This window comes from Paramormyrops kingsleyae, chromosome 2, assembly GCF_048594095.1.
Source record: "Paramormyrops kingsleyae isolate MSU_618 chromosome 2, PKINGS_0.4, whole genome shotgun sequence".
Lineage (NCBI taxonomy): Eukaryota > Metazoa > Chordata > Actinopteri > Osteoglossiformes > Mormyridae > Paramormyrops > Paramormyrops kingsleyae.
The window spans coordinates 26,697,754-26,714,952 of NC_132798.1; the positions used below are offsets into that span (position 1 = coordinate 26,697,754).

General features: G+C 39.8%; 2 protein-coding genes across 5 annotated transcripts; one reads left to right on the top strand and one right to left on the bottom strand.

The window, feature by feature from the left end:
- Window positions 1-248: 248 nt before the first annotated feature.
- On the top strand, window positions 249-3,089 carry LOC140587700 (uncharacterized). Of its 2 annotated transcripts, none has more exons than XM_072709237.1 (2): window positions 249-316; window positions 2,228-3,089. In XM_072709237.1, the coding sequence occupies exons 1-2, from the start codon at window positions 309-311 to the stop codon at window positions 2,967-2,969; spliced, it is 750 nt and encodes a 249-aa protein (XP_072565338.1). In that variant the 5' UTR covers window positions 249-308; the 3' UTR covers window positions 2,970-3,089. The 2 variants fall into 2 exon arrangements, with proteins under 2 accessions (XP_072565338.1, XP_072565339.1); XM_072709238.1 differs by lacking the exon at window positions 249-316 and adding an exon at window positions 335-2,102.
- Window positions 3,090-6,391: 3,302 nt separating this feature from the next.
- Window positions 6,392-16,827, bottom strand: ankdd1b (ankyrin repeat and death domain containing 1B). 3 transcript variants are annotated; one of them, XM_023824031.2, is made up of 15 exons: window positions 16,643-16,827; window positions 15,711-15,811; window positions 15,510-15,608; window positions 15,065-15,163; window positions 14,733-14,837; window positions 14,338-14,442; window positions 13,626-13,724; window positions 13,290-13,388; window positions 12,565-12,663; window positions 12,281-12,379; window positions 11,928-12,026; window positions 10,895-10,990; window positions 9,777-9,978; window positions 9,207-9,338; window positions 6,392-8,150 (listed from the first exon to the last, which is right to left on the bottom strand). In XM_023824031.2, the coding sequence occupies exons 1-15, from the start codon at window positions 16,800-16,802 to the stop codon at window positions 8,095-8,097; spliced, it is 1,650 nt and encodes a 549-aa protein (XP_023679799.1). In that variant the 5' UTR covers window positions 16,803-16,827; the 3' UTR covers window positions 6,392-8,094. The 3 variants fall into 3 exon arrangements, 2 of the variants coding, with proteins under 2 accessions (XP_023679799.1, XP_023679800.1); XM_023824032.2 differs by having other exon boundaries at window positions 15,711-15,876; window positions 16,643-16,683; XR_002839765.2 differs by lacking the exon at window positions 6,392-8,150 and having other exon boundaries at window positions 9,217-9,338; window positions 9,777-9,920.
- Window positions 16,828-17,199: the final 372 nt, after the last annotated feature.

Genomic DNA, 17,199 nt, shown 5'->3' on the forward strand with positions numbered 1-17,199 from the left:
TGCTGTCATGAAATTATTAGGTTTGCCAACAAAATTTCTATTTTCTTCATACGGGGGTAGAAAATGATTGCAATACTGCCTATGGTTGTGTAAATTGTTAGCCAAAAGACACAAGGGCTGTTCATGGTCAGAAGGTAGATGGGGGAGATTTTGACGGTCAGAAGAATGACTTGAGAAATGCAGTCCAGGTATGGAACAAGAAGCAAGGAGGTTTACTAGTAAAACACCCATGCCCTAGCTAGTAGTAAATTACTCGTGCTTTTTTTAAGTTCTAGAATGTTTGCGGAGCTCGATCATTCTTGATCAAGATGGCAAGGTAAGTGGTAGTCTTTTACACAGGGCTGAACTGGAATTAAATATTTGCATTGTAATTTTGGGTCCCCCGCTGTAAATTTTGCTGAGGGATGGGGGCGGGTCCGCCACAATACTGTTAGCGGGGGCGGGGCTGGAGTTCCACAGTTAACACTGACTGCTTTTGACAAACTTTACTGGACGAGAGGGTGGGGTGGTCACCCACGATAATTTTTTCCGAAATTATTTTCCGCTAATACAGACTGATACACTGCTCCATATAAATTTCGCCAACCGGAGGGGGGTGTTAATTGTTATCGTTAACAGCAATTAATGTCAGTTTGTAACAACTATTGTTAGTAAGTGTATTGGCACTAACCAGGAGCGTTGTTTGGAAGATAGGTGATCGATGTGTATATGTAACATTAAAATGTTCTGGCTGTCTACTTTGATGGTACTTGGATGATAGTTTTTTTATTATGGGTCTATTCATTTTAATGAAAAGGCCCATATTACTCTTAACCTAGTAAACTATACTTTCCGAATTTGCACTTAGCAATTGAATTGAACGGAACTCACTTTGGGGCCAAGTCGTAGGGCTAGCCTAGATGGACGGATTGACATACTGTATCAGTTGTCTTTGTTCCCTTGCAAAGTCAAAAAAAAAACTTTATCTATCTATCTATCTATCTATCTTCCGTGAATTTCGGCAATTAATGCAGGTCGTACCGTAGCCTGCACCCAGGCAATGTATATGTCAAAACTTAGTCCTTCATGGTGTGAGGTGTGCTATTACTTTTGTTGGCATTTCGCGTTACCATGGTTGATGTTATTCACGATCAAACACACTAAAAATCCCATAGGAATGCATTAAATGCTAACTTTTGCTAGCATTAGCATATACCTAACTAACCATATGAATAGTAATATGGATTGATCTTTTCATTGCAATGAATAGCCCAATAAGAAGCAAAGCTCCTGCCCAATCCACAAACTCAATGACCCACACACTCCTGACACTACCTAGCGCACCCTAGCAAAGACCTACCGACAGCCTAACAACCACATAGGAACGTCCTAGCAACCATCTACTAATGCCTAGCAACACCCTAGCAACCACCTGGAAACGCTTAGCAACAACCTAGCAACCAGCTACAGACACTGTAGCAACCAACTTGCAGCACCTAGCAACACCCTATCAACCACCTAGAATTGCATAATAACACCATAGTAACCACCTAGCTATGCCTAGCAACCAGCTACTGACACCCTAGCAACCACCTTGCAGCACCTAGCTACCACCTAGCAACACCCTATCAACCACCTAGAATTGCATAATAACACCATAGTAACCACCTAGCTATGCCTAGCAACCAGCTACTGACATCCTAGCAATGCCTTCTGACACCCTAGCAACCACCTTGCAGCACCTAGCAACCACCTAGCAACACCCTAGCATCCACCTAGTATTGCATAGATACACCCTAGCAACCTCCTAGCAATGCCTAGCAACCAGCTACTGACACCCTAGGAACGCCATCCGACATCCTAGCAACCATCTACAATTGCATAGCGACACCCTAGAAACCACCTAGCAACCAGCTAGGACACCCTAGCAACACCTTCTGACACCCTAGCAACCACCTTTCAATACCCTAGCAACCACATACAGTTGCATAGCAACACCTTAGCAACCACCTAGGAACACCTAGCAACCAGCTACAGACCAGCCACTTAATTAGATGCACCAGCTCTACCACGGTCAGCAGAATACACCCATCTCAAAATTTCTTCAGGAATTTTCATTCTAGGTAAATATTATTATTCGACTAAACCGGATTTTGAAGCCATTTGTTCTTTATGAGGTATTCACTGTTATCTCTTTTGCTGTATTGATACCTTTTTAACCGAATGCTGTTTCTTCTCTCACCACTAGGCGAATGGAAAAAGCCGTTTCCTGGACTGACGATAAATACTGGCAAGCCTGGGATAAATGGGATGAAGTAATCGAGTGGGAAGATGAGGAAAAGTCTTCGTCCACAACACTTCCCCATAACCAGGCTAGCTCCTCTAATGGAGGCTTGGATGCTGGCATGGCAGAAGCTGAGCAAGAGAGTCTCCAGCTATATTATCGGAACAAAAAGAAAAAGAGCCGAAAGACCAAAAATCAAACACCGGCAGCAGAAGAAAGGAGAGGTGAAGTTGGCCTTAGTGAACCAAAAGAGGAGGCTGAAGGAGACATGAAGCTGCATCAGGTGGAGGGAGGGAAAATTAATATAAAGCTCACAGATGAAAAAAATGTCAATATAGGAGATATTGACATAGAAATTGGTCTGAGAGAGCTTCAGGAATTCCTCAAAGGCGATGCCCATTTTGACATTGTTGGGCTTGAAATCGGCAATGTCATTGTGGAAGTGATAGAGGATGAAGGACTAGAGACAGAACTAAGTGTGGAAGTCACAGAAGTGGAGGTTGTAAACTGTGACGGATTCCCAATGAACGATGTAGCAATGGAAATCTGTGACATGCAAATGGAGAAAGTGCTACTAAAGCAAGATAACCTCCACGTAAATAAAGCAGGAAAAGTGAAAGTGGCAGCCATTGGTGGGAATGTGGTGGAGGTGCCACTGAAGACCTCCAGAACCTGCCGAAGAAAGAAAAAGAGGAGGCAAAGTTAGGTCAGGCTTCCATTCCTATCTACTGCTGTCAGCATCAGGAACATCAGGCAGAAGTCAAACATCCTTTTCAGACTTTTAACAGAGTATTACTGTTAGCAATTAATAAATAATTACATTTAATGTGGCCAGTTTGAAGTGTGTTCTTTAAGACTGAATATCAGGATGATGAGAGAAAAGTTTTGAGTTTAAACAGTAACTGTCACAGCACAGCATTGGTGCAGATGGGAAAAAGACAATGATCCACGTATGGCTCCAAGAAGCACAAGATTTATTAACAAAACAATACTACTAAGACAAAGGACCACAAGGGGTCATAAACAGATGGAGAAACACTAAGGTAAATAACTAAAGACTTAACTAGGACACTGGACTAACTACAAGAAGTGTTTTAAAAATAAAAAAAAAAACACAGGTAAGGGAATAGAACAAAACCACAAAGAGAAGTTTAAACTGAACCAGGTAAATGCAGCACAACTTAAACTCAAACAGATTCTAATAAATGAACTAAGGTAGGAACTTAAATACACACAGAAAACTGGGGAAAAAAAAGGACAGGTGTAATTCATAATCAATTAACCAATCAAGGGAGGTGCAGTAACAATGTGAAACAGGTGGCACAGAAACTAGGAAGCTTTACGAATACCAAAAAGCTAGGAAACATTAACAGGGAATATAGAGCAAGACTAATCAATTACAAAATCAAAAGGTACAAAACAAATCTCAAACAGAACAGAAGGAGGGTGACCCAGGTGCAGTGGCCTGTACTACGAAGCGGGGTTACTGGCTTATCGGGGTAACTTGTTGGATTTAAGGTACCACAGTTTAAACGGACTTCATATTCCTTCACTTACATTTTGCTCAGACTACCTTAAATCCAACCAAATTATATTTATTTAAACCATATTTTACTGCAATCAGACATTTTGGAAATCCGGGGGGCTTCTACCATTTAACCAACTGCAATGTCAGGAAATTAAAAGCTTTGAAGAAATAGTATTGAATAAAGCAGCTTAAATAATGCACTGATGTCCTTTTCCAAATCCAAATGAAGTGTATACTGCCTGCGAGATATCTCTGAAAGAAAACAAAAGTTTAATGGCACCCCTTATTGTTTATTCCATGTTTAACAAAATTTGACTTGCTTTTGATTATTGATTCAGTTGAATACTTTATATAATTAAACAAATGAAAATGGCATGAACAAAAAAGATGGTACCCTTAATTTCATATTTTCTGGCATCACCTTTTGCAGCAATCACAAATTTGCTTTAAAATTGATCTCTGGTGAACTTGGGGGTGAGAGACACAAAATTACTAATTAAGAATATCAAGGCGAGTGAGCAGTCCAGGAGATGGGACCGTGGTAAACTAGGGGCTAGGAAACACAGCAAACAAAATGCAAAATCCGACCAAGATACTAAACATAAGATCACATAGGTTTATAAGGGCAGCTAGTTGAGTATAGTTGAGTTACAGGGGACGTGCTCAAATGCAGGACAAATGCTGCTTGCTGTAGCAATACGGCAAAATGTGCAATAAAAGCTTACTGATTCATTAGTATAGATCTTATGGTTCAGGATTCTGAACACTTCTGAAAAGTCATGTTATGCTGACTCTGGATACTGCCCCATTGATGTCTCATTTGGCTAGACTACAAACCAGAAACACGAACTAGTCAAACCACATTAAAACCTTTATGAAATATTTTAACAGAATTAGAATTTAGAATTTGGTGATCAAATCGACCACATGCATGTACATGTATAACCATTAATACATTTAACAAAATTAACATTTAAAAATACTTATAAAATAGAATTACTGTTGACTGTGTAAGCCGCCGTTTTGAAATGACATCACTGGGGAAACTCGACCAGATAATTTGCATATATCCCAGCATGCCACACTGCTGTACTGTAATTGTCCTATTTACAAGTCAAATTTTGCTGACCAGGGGCTGGGGTGGTCCCTTTTTTTGTTCAAATCACTCGATGTTATTACGGTATAATTCAGGCCGTTATTTCTTTATGTCAATACTCACTTTTTGCTTAAAACGCAATTTGCCTAATATTTCTTGTACTGAAAATGGACACAGGTCCTAATTACTGGTTTTTGTGACTGCAATCACTCACATTGTTGATAAGCGTTGCAAATTGTTTTGGGCTAGGGGCCCCACGGGCCCCCTGCACCCCAAGGGCCCCTGGGCAGCGGCCCCGCTGGCCCAGTCCGTAATCCGTCCCTGTGTCTTCTCAATTATGCATGAAAAGTTGCAAATCTTTAACAGCTCACTGTTATCTCATTGTCATGTTCACTTTTACTGGAAAATCAATTTAAAGCTGTGATTTAGTTGGTCTTCTTTTTCTCAAGTGATGAAAATGTCTGCTTGTAACAGTCTATGATCAAAGTAAAATCAAATGTGATGGCCCATGTTGACGATGTATAGCCAGCTAAAGTCGCGATGTCATAAGATCGCGATTAACCTGTGATCTCAAGACAACAACTTTATCTCAAGATCACAAGACAAATAAGTTATTTTGAGATAACAAGAAAAAAATAATGATGATGCATGTCCTCTCTGGACTTCCATGCAAAACTGCCCAAAACCAAAAATTATTCTTTTTGAGTTTAACTGCTATCCTTTAATTGTTATTTTGATGCCTACATTTGAAAAATGGAATGTGCAGACAAAGACGGCGTCAAGCGAGGATTCTCATGCTGTGATGCATAGTTAGCCTAGGAAATCTTTGGACATTAAATCTTAATCTGTTAGGGATATGGTACATTTACCAGAAACCCCTGGACTCAATACCAGCAAAAATAACAAGCTGAACACTGCTAGTCCTATAGTGAGTGAATTGAAATGTAAAATCGTGCAAAGAATTCAGGCATTCTTTAAAAGAGAGAAACAACTATTAATGAAAATCCATCAAGCATTTGCTGACACCTTAGAATGTATCAGCAAGCAGATGGAGGATGTGATGAAAAATAAATGAAATGGCAGAAAACAAAGTGGGAAAACTGGAGAAGAAAAATGGTCATGCTTCTTGAAAAATACGAATTTGAGAGTCAGTGGGATTCAGGAGCAGGGGTGACATTAGAGATTATGGGCCCAATGAAAACATATTGTATTAGGCCCCCAACCCAGTTTCCTTATCCCCAGAGTTGAATTGATAATTTAAAATACATCAGAATGTGGCGAAATCTTTGATTTTAAAAGGGTTTACTCAAAGACACATGGCTAGGTTTTGTGATGTTACATTACAGTAGTCCTTTAAGTGGTTTACCATACCAGCTTCTTTTATTTCACTTAATTTGCATTCATATTAAAATTTCCTTAGTGAATATATTGTAGCAAAGAATCAAGAACGCTGGAATAAAAGCAACTAGCACAACTTTATTAATCAACAACAAAAATGCGTGCATTTACATCAAATCTTAAATATACCAATACAAATATAAATGTATAGATATTAAAATCATTTCATGTATGTGTGCAGTTCCCCACTGTTTTCTTTTTCCCCATATGCTGTGAAACAATAAGACCTCCAAATAAAGTTTGCATGCATTTTCAGGCATCTTTTGCATAGTTTGACCAGAGCTGATTTTACTGTGTAAAGATTTTGTGTGTTTTATATCCACTACTAAAGTCAAATTTTGTCTTAGTTTCTGGTACTTACGAAATTGTTACCCTAAATGTTTGGTGGGATACTTCTTCCTACAGTAAAATCCCGTTATGACAGACTTCATGGGACCTGGCAAAACAGTCCGTTATATGCAGAGTTGCTGTTTGGCCAGAACACAACTACAGGGCAACATTTACTCATGCCACACCCCAGCAGACACACTTGTGGTATAGATTATTATATTGTACATGTAGTAATCCAACTTTACCTGACCGGATGCGTGACTATTAATAATCCCGACTACGTATCTGCGCTGGATATCACCGGCACGCCACGCGCCTTGTAGGCGGAACTGCATGTCCGTTATAGCCGAACAGAACTACAGCTAAAAGCGGCCCTGGGGACCAAATTGTTTGTCCGTTAAAAACGAAATTCCGTTATAAGGGGATTTTACTGTATCACATATTCTACATCAGCCATTGTCCGTCAGACATGTCTGCTGCATGATTATGGATGGCATTGCCACCGCTATGCTTACAGATAAAGGAGTTGTGTGAGGCAAATCATAAAAAATGTATACAACCATACTTTATAATGGTTCAGAAATACAGTTTAAACTAGAAGAGCTGTTTCTTCTTCTCTTACTACTTAATTTCATTCCTGCTGGCAATTTCACAACAGGCACATTTTTTCTCACACTGCATCAGAGATGAGGCTATGGAGTGAAACATAAAAAATACTGAGGTAGTAACTTACTACATCGCTAGTACACAAGTATCTTCTTAATATTGTTCTTATAATGACAAACATAGAATTGAATGGTGGGTTAGGGGTGCACCATTGATGGGGGGAGAGTATCGCAGGTGAAGGCTGGAGTCTTCAGTGTCCACTTCTGCCAACTGACGTATTAAATCCAGGTTCTCAGCCAGCTGCATAGAAGGCAGTTGGACTTTTGTCCAATTTGCTGACTGTAATAATTAATCTCAAACCTGATTATAAACAAATGCTATAAACAGAGCTTTTTGGTGGCTGCAAAGGATAGCTGGACGGTCTTTCACAAAACCAAGTTCCTGTAGTTTCTCTTCATTAAGAGGGATCAGAATCACAATTAGGCTGATAATGGTATCCTTTCAATAGTAACCTAATTAAAAATGAACGTCAAAAGCTAATTGATTGTTGTATGGCAAGTATTAGAACTTCACATCTCCTCATATGTCCTTTTCCATTGATGATGCATGTAATAGGTTTGTCTGTCTACAGTAAGGCTAATTAAAAAGTGGTAGGATAATAAAATTCATTTTTCTGTTCCACTGATCATTTTCTCCAAGGACAGATTGTACACCTACACAATTCCAAGAGAAGTACACCTACTTACTGTTTTGCATATTTTAATGATAAGATATTTTCCCTGAAAAACAAATGCTGCTATTGAAGCAAATCCAGAAAATCCCAAATGACTGGTGTCGGCATCATGTGGTCTGTGCTGTCATATGTTGTTGACGTTACGAGACTGAACATTTTCTCATCTCCTTCCCATTTGTGTCTGCTCTAATTTTGTCTGTAAAAAAAAGACACATGATTTACATAGACAACGCCAGACTGGAATGATCTAATACAGAAAACATAACGTAACTCAGTCAACACACTATTTATGTTAATGGACAAGTAACCTGCAAGTTATGAAAATTTGTGCTGGACGATAAAACATAAGTATATAAACCACTAAGCATGCATGAAATACGACCAACTGACACCATGTCATGTCATGAAAATAGTTACGAGGAAGATGGTAGACACAGTGGGAATTAAAGCAAAAGATAAGTGCTCAAAACTGTTCACAGTTCACAACTTAAATCATTACAAAGCTCATTCATTGGCCCTGACCAGCAGTGAAAAGATGAATATTTTCCCAGTTCACATATTGATCACAAGCCAACATTTCTCAATAGTGATAATTTTTCATTTTGGAACGACGCTCTTTTCCTGTGAAGCCCATAAATGATCCTTATGATCTGTACACTGGTATAAGAGCAACTGTTAACCATGATGGGTCTCTTGCCAGAATGTAGGTTTTGCTCTTGTTTACACGTCCTGTTTCAGTAAAGCACTGGTCAGCAAGAGCGATTTCATTGGAGATGGCAGGAGTGTCCCTGTTTGTCACTGACCCTCTCCAAAACAATTTTTTTTTTACTTTAATTTTTCAACATTATCCACAAAGAACAAGGCAGTTAAAAAAAGGATTTTAAAAATTTCCAAATAGTTGTAATAGAGGTAATGCAGGGGTCGGGGTGATGCTCAGTGGGCTAAGCTTCTGTGTCTGTGAGCGGAAGGCTGCTGGTTTGACTCCAGCATCAGCAGAATAGTCACATGTCTGTGGGCCCTTGCACAAGATTGTAGGGGCACCACAGGTGGCAAACCCTGTGCTGATGTGTATCTCATGGGGAGCAGAAAGGGGTAGGCAAAAAGAGAATCCCCCCACAGGGATTAACAAGGTATCATTAGTAATATAGAGTGTAAATTAAACTAAGCACAAATTGTGAGTGAGCCCCCCCCCCCAAAAAAAAACCCAAAAAACAAACCAACGAAATGTCAGTATGAATACCAGCCAGTGTACCTGCGATACTAGTGTATCCTGTAGAAAGTAGACTCTCATGAAGCTCTATGGTTGCATTCTTGCCTGCCATACAGACTCCATGTAGCCAAATCAACATCATCCGGTTGCCATGTTCCTGGTAGCTCTTCAAGCCTGGTGATGTGCATAAGAATGTTACAAAGATTGAATCACAGAAAAAGACTTTAGATGAAACATTTGAGCCAGAGTGTATCTGAAAATCAATCTCACAACTTTTAATTTTGTGGTTGATCCAGTAGGTTTGCGGTTCATAGTGGTTTTTGTGTGTGAGAAACTGTTATTTGTGGTTGATCCAGTAGGTTTTCTATCCTACCTGGCTTCTGAAGAGTCATGCCTGCTCTCAGGTACATATCAGGAACAGGTGAGGCTCAGCAGAAGCCAGGTAGGATAGAGAGTTGTAAGGGAATGACAATTTATGGGACACAGATTTTACTTATTTATTTTTTTGACAAGATGGACATATTTAATTTCTCCTCTCCTAAATCTGAATATTTCTTTGAATACTTTGCCTTATCCCTTAAAGGGGGATGGAAAGCTCATGTGATATGTCACCTGTCCACTGCTCTTCTATGGCTGCAATCTGTGGGCCAGTGAAATCCCAGTGCTGTGCAAGTTTCTTCCAGTCATTGGGCTTCAGCAGGTTGTAGGCCAGGTTCCAGATGGTAGCACGGATCTGCTTGGTCTCTGCACTGTGGTCTAATTTGAATGTCAGTGGAAAGTCGTTGTGAAGGGTTTCATTAAATTCCACATTTGCCTGAAAGGGTAATCAAATCTAGTCACTTCCTGAGAAAGGGCACCCATCCTGTAGCCAAGCAGTGAAACTGAAGGCTTAGGCAGGCCACACAAAGACATTACTAGGTATCAGTGACCTTTTCAAAAACATAATTAATAATCATTATCATTCTTCATTGATCCAGCACAGGATCCCAAGGACCTGGAGGAAATCCAAGCAAAAGACTGAAGAATACCTGGCATATGATGCTAGACCATCACAGGCCACAAACAGCAACACATCACACACTACAGGCAATTCAGAGATTCCGGTTTGCCTAACTGCACATCTAGTAAATGCAACAGCAATAATAACAACTATCATTATTATAATTACCACCAAGGGGAACCACCATTAGGCAATGGATTGAAGGATCAAAGAGAGAAAGACAGCTATTATCCTATAGTCATGGTCCCCATTGAGTAATATAACACACATGCAGGGAAGCTATTTGCCTGAATAATCGATGTAGGTGCCAGCCAATAATAGGCATCACAACACAGTGATAATGAGGAACAGGAAGCCAGCTGTCTATAGCCCCTGGAGGAGGCAAGTCAGTTTCCATTTCTTGGGCTTCCCTGCCAAAGGTGGCTAATGTTGCACAGCAGTAATTGTTCTTGGGTCCATACTGCTCCAATCACGCTTACTTCACAGGTTGGCTGGAACAAATATTATGCTAAACAGGGAGTCCCCTGGATTCAGGTTTGGCCACCTTGCCTCGTATTTCTTGAGAAATCACTTTAGAGCCATGTTTCCCAGTCCGGTCCTTACGGACCGACAGTTGGTCCATGTTTTTGCTCCCTCCCAGCTCCTGGTAAAAACGTGGACTGTCTGTGGGTCAGACCAGACTGGGAGATACTGTTTTATAGTAAGAGCTGAGTGTATCACACTAGCTCACCTTTTTCCATGCAAAATATCTTTCTGCTTTAATGATCATATCCACAATGATGACCATGTTGCCTCTGGCTGCCACTCCCAGTGGTGTCTTTTCTTGCTGCACAAATGGAGAGAGAGTCAGAAACACATTTGCCAGCAGATTGGCCTGTGAAGTATTATCAGGTAAGCAGCCGCAAATAGTGGCAGCCTCACTTTTTACTTTGGCTATAGATGTTCTCAGCAAAATTCTCTGGAAAACTGCGACTGACGATAAATTATTTCATGTTTCTGTTACTTCAAAGTCAAATCAGCAGCATTATATACTTATTTTTCAATTTTTAAGGTGCTCTGCCTCTGAATTTGAACATTGTTGTTACAATTTTGTCCAGCAGATGGCACAAGTTTAGAAAAAATGTATAATGAAAAGCATGAAATTGTGCATATATTAAACTAACTCATGTTCAGCAGGGGTCATTAAAGTTTAATGACACCCAAAAATGCTTAATATTTTAAGAAAATACATTTTGAATTTTTACTGAATTTTAAAGCCCAGTCCCAGACTGGCTTATAAGGATTATAAAGAACCTACTTTAAATGCAGACTTTTTAAACAACCACTGCACAATTTCTGACACACAGAAACCAGTATGAAATCTGTATCATTTCATATGCAGAACCATTTCCTTCATTCTGGGAAGGAGAATAATGATGTCAGGTGAACATTAACACTCTAAGGCTCAGACTTATTTCTTTGGCAAGACAATCCAAGCCTTGGTCACTGTGAATCGACGCTGTATTTTTGAGGTGTTCTTTGTTCCCTTCAGTTGTCAATGTGATCAACAGCTGCTTGTTCCACATTAAACAAATTATTTCCTGTGTCTGTTACTGTCAGAGACGTCAATCACCTGGCATCTTCCATCGTGCTTTGAGCATTTAATGAATACTGATGACAGGCACCCGGGGATTTGTCTGCAAATAATCTGCAGTTCTGATAAAGATCTATGAGGTTGTTTAGAACAAGGGACCGATTGTCTATATGTCAGTAGTTCTGATTACCTTGTCCCGGAGAGATAGGTCTGTATCAGCTTTCAGAATCATTTCCACAACATCAGCCTTTCCCAGCTCTGCGGCAATATGAAGTGCAGTTTGTCCCCTCTAAAGAAAAAACAAGGAAATGTCTCCTGCCCATTTGGTAACCTAAAGATAGGATCCGAGTAAAGATTTACATATTTCCGGAAATAACTGAAACATAATGCAACATAGTGGCGATACAGGCAGAGGGCGAAATCTAACACCAAGGAAAACTCCAGTTTCTGTCTGAGAAAACAAAAATCGGCAGCTGAACATCTTCTTTCAAGCTTCTGAGGGAGCAGAGTGTTCCCTGTGGATTTCACTGTGATGTTACACACATGATCGGTGACGTCGGTGTCACAGCCGGCCTTCAGAAGTGCGTGGATGACCGGAATATGGCAGTTCTTCACTGCCAGGTGAAAGGGAGCCTGTAGATGCTGAAAAGAAGATTGAAACGTATTAGCAGTTTAGGTTAACAGCGACTCTTTTCACAGAGATACTAATAGCGTTTCTTGTGTCGACCAAAGGAGAATGGATAGACGGTTAGTTCAGCTACACTGTGGCTTTTAATGAAGGTGAAATTAACAACACATTCTTTCACACATTTCCTAGACTTCCTCACCTGATTCTGCAAATTCATGTTGGCACCATTATCAGTGAGGAGCTTGACCAGGGAGGTGTACCCCTTTTCTGCCACGGGATGTAAGGCTGCATTCTTAGCCTAGCAAGAACAGTCAGTCTCATTCAAGCTAGCATTATATGATTCACACTGGGGCTTTGATGAAAGACAGCTACACAGCCCTATAAAATGCTTTTTCTCTTTGAACAAGTTGCAAAGAGCCATATCAGTAACATACAGAGCATCTGCTGCAGATCTTAATGCTTTGTGAAGCACAATTGAGAGGTAGTTCTGCTCCATTTATTCCATAAGATTTGATGCTCTATCACCACACAGGCACTCGTAATTAACACCATCATGCTCTCTTCCTAAGTTTTACTGCTGGAAGCCATGGAACTTAATTTAAGAAGCAGTTCAGTATCACTAGTTTCCATTTTTCTTGTCCTCGGGGGAACCAGGTGTCATAAACAGTGCGATTGCACAGAAAAAAACAACACATCAAACATATTTCACCATCAGCTTATTCTGTTACAAGTTGGTACAATGGTAAAGAAGATTTATTACTTATTTCTAATCACAGTGAAAAAGGCACTTTTCAGGTGCTAGATTTATACCTTATTTTATCATGAACATACTATGTCTTAAGCTAGAACTCATCCCAAGATTCCATTTGCTAGTAAACTGTTACCCTGAGAAGACCGAAGGGTCTGTAAGAAAGTACCACATACTGCAGTGACGATATTAGGGTCACAGTCAGCTTCTAACAGTGCTTGGACACAGTCCTCATAAGCACTGTTTGCAGCCAGGAACAGTGACGTCTCTCCTGCCTAGAAGGAATGGGTGTGGTCAGTGACCCATGAACAAACTAAGGTGTTCAAACAAATGCAATAACAAACACAAGGCAGCTTCCTCCTCTGAGGAACATAACTTACCTAGAATGTAACGCACCAAATATGTTACATTAAAAATGTTTTTTTTGAGGATCTGTCTTAGCAACTGCATGAAAGGCCAGGAGAATGATGGTACTAGCACAGCTGGCAATACTGCCAATGCAGTGACCCTACCTTATTGACCTCATTGCGGTTGTCAAAATTCTGAAGTAGGAGCTGAGTAGCATTCAGGTGTCCATTTTTTGCTGCAAGGTGCAAAGGGGTGTTGCCGTTCTATGAATTAACCAGAAACTGTTAGTTATGTGCTGATCCCATGTTTGTTTATCATTAATCAATCATAACAGTTGATGTATTTCATGCACTTTGTTCATGATTTGTACGTGAGTAGTTGAGTAGTTACTGAGTTACTTAGTTACTTGTGCCCCCTAAAGTGAAGTGTTACCAAAAAGACTAACAAAAATGTAATATAATTATAATAGAACTTTTCACTGACAATAAAGATAAACTTTTTATAGCTGTAATGGCATTAGCTAAAGTGCTATTAGTAGCCATAATAGAATAGCTTTCAGCTTCATAAAAATAATAGCAGTATTCATAATCCTTAAATTCTTTAAAGAAAAACATTTTCATGATACTTTTTCTGTACCATGGATGGCTGAACCTTTCTGTAAGTCTCCTTTCTTCAAAATTTCATTTGGATTAAGCAAATTTTTCAGACTGTACAGTATAGCCTAGGCAAGTTTTGCAATATGCATGAAATGTGCTATTGTAGGAATATCAGACAGTTATTGCAGTACTAGCAGCAGTATCAGAACAAGAAAACAGTAAGCTGGATTTTTAAACAAGCTTAAAAAGACCCTTAATCCCTTGGGTGGGATGGATGAACCTGATCTTCCTGCATGGTGGCCATACTGAACGGCTCCTCCAGCAGCAGCTCCATCATGGGCACGCAGCCATGCTCAGCTGCCCGGGAGAAAGCCAGCTTCCCTGACTGAGAGACGAGAACAAGGCTGGCGCTGTAGGTCTCTTCACTCCAGGGTGCACCATCACACCCAGTACAACAGGCTGCCACTGAGAGGATCAAGTGAGTGTCTGGGTTTTCAAAAATAAGGGCCCTTAGAAAAGGTCTCTGACTGTTAGAGTTTCATAAAGAAACAAGATCATTATGTTGCACAAGGGCAGTATTAGGGTCATTTGAACTCAATGCTGAACAAGAAGCCTAATTATTATGGAGAAATGTCTAACTTCTACCCTGCACCTAAACATGTAAGAGCAATTTACCTGGTCCTCTTTATCCAGTTCTTTCATCTGCAAGTCATTTACAATGTATGTCACAATGTCGGTGTGATTATTGATGGCAGCACAATGCATAATGGTCATTCCTTCCTAGAGACACAGTTGAACAGCAGAATCAAACACTAGAAGATTCAAATGTTTTCAATGACATATTTTGGCATGATATCTTAAGAGGGCCTATCCTGCATTGAACATTTAAGACTTCTCCAGGTGGCACTAGGGTTGAATTAAATGTATATAGTGTGCATGATATAAGCTTTGTTTTTTGTGAAATAAAGGCATGTTGTGCATTGGGGAATTCAGCTCAGCGGTTGCACCTGGTTCTCAATTTTCTGGTCAGCCCCAGCCTGTATCAGCAGCTTAAGGATAGCCAGACTCCCAAACCAGGCAGCCAGGTGAGCTGCGGTCACTCCATGCTGTTAGGAATGAATACCAAATCATTCCCTGTCTTTGCAGAAATTGAATAGTAGGAAAGGACAAATAGGTCTCTGTGGTCTATAAAGACTTTTGTCCACAGTATCTCGAAAGGGGCATTAAAACCAATTCACCAATTCAGAAATGGGCGTAAATTATGGGGGGATGGGGGGGGGGGGGTTGTTACCCCATCAGTAATCAAAATCAGCTAATACAACCTCCAGGACCTCAACCCAAAGTTATTCCATTGAACAGAATTTGCCAACTGCATATACTTCATTATAAGATATATTACATTGCTGTTCATGAGGGCTTCTGAGAGACATCTCAAACCAACATGGCCCTCACCTTGTCTTGTACATCTAACTTGGCTCTTCTCTGAAGCAAGAGTTCCACCGCTTCCTGGTTTCTCCCAGCCACGGCGTAGTGTAGTGCGGTTCGATCATGCTGAGGTAACATGCAATCCTTTACTCTTCTTGCACCAGCACTATGAATGCCTTCGTTGCTCACACTAACACTGTACTTCTCAGACCTATGGGGGAAACTCACCACATTCTTTGCATTGACGTTGACACTCTTGCCAAGGAGCTTCATTGTGTCTACATCATTCTTCTTTGCAGCTTCCATATAATACTTTTCAGATTCCAGCACTGCCCAGGTGCACATGAAAAGACATCACATAATACTCTTGACCTGTTATCAGAGTGAAGCTAAACTAGGGAGATAAAGGTGAATGTCAATAAAATACTCCCCGTGTTAAGCAAGTAACTAACATTAGACGGTACACTTGTCATAAACACAGGATTGAGCAAGAATGTTTTATACAATGTGACCAGCCTCATTTGGCAACATTATATGAAAATGTCTATAGCTACACTCAACCCATCAAAAAAGGCTGCAACATGTTCCTGAACTGTAACGCTAATGATTAACATTAGGAATGAGCTACGTTCTGCTGAAACCATTTAGCAATGCCAGGGTATTCTTTCATAAAAGTATAATGTTCAAATACTTGGTAAAATAAGAATTAAATATTTTACAAGCTTTTGTCATTGTACGGTATAGATCAACAAACTCATTATAAAATTATGGCATATTGTTTATTACTATTGTATTCTAAAAGCCACACACAAGACTTTCATGCAGAGGATATAAAATGAGCAGCGGAGCAGAAGCCGCTCGTGCTGCAGGGTCAGCCTTGGACAAACACTGATGTCCTTATAAAGCAGGAATTCTTGTCACACCTCATGGGTGTGCCATCTTAAAAGACATTATTTATTAAATAATGTCATGTTCGTACTTCTCACAACATACATTCATCTGCAGTAACACTGAAATAAAATATGCCTTTATGTTTCTATATATTCGGTTAATGTGCACAGCTAGAGTACTGTATTCAATTATGCAAGAAAACTTGGTAGAGAGAAAACAGATGCTAATTGGTTTTATACATATTATGCTTGAATTGCATATGTACTTACGCATATTTTCATCATCAAAATATCGTCCATCTGTCTCTTCTGATTCTTTCTGCAGTATAAAGTCTTTAAAACCTTTAATATTCTCTGTTTTCATCCAGGTTTTGGGATTCAGGTTTTCCTTGTTCAGAATTCGATCTTTGAAAGCCAAAGCTTTGTCCATTGTGACTCACTCCAAGCACACCACTCTGTGGCTTCTTAGATGTAAAGGGAATTTAAGGAGTCCTTTGTTGATTTTAGAGGCAACCAGATAATTACTTGCCCACACCCTTGTGAAACTTGTTCCTTGACCAACTACATAATTTGGCTCTGAAGTACAGGTGAATTTTGGGGTGTTTTACTCACTTACATTCTGAAATTTTTAATTCAAATAATGCATCAAATGCTTCCAAAGTTATAATTAATTTTGTTTATTCCCAGGTCATCATACACACCATAAAAACTAACCACTTGCAACCATATTAATGGAAAATGCATCCTCATTACAAAGTGACAACAAGATAACAGTATTTATGTGAATTACAACATAGTAAACAAATTTGGCCAGTACTCTGGCTGAT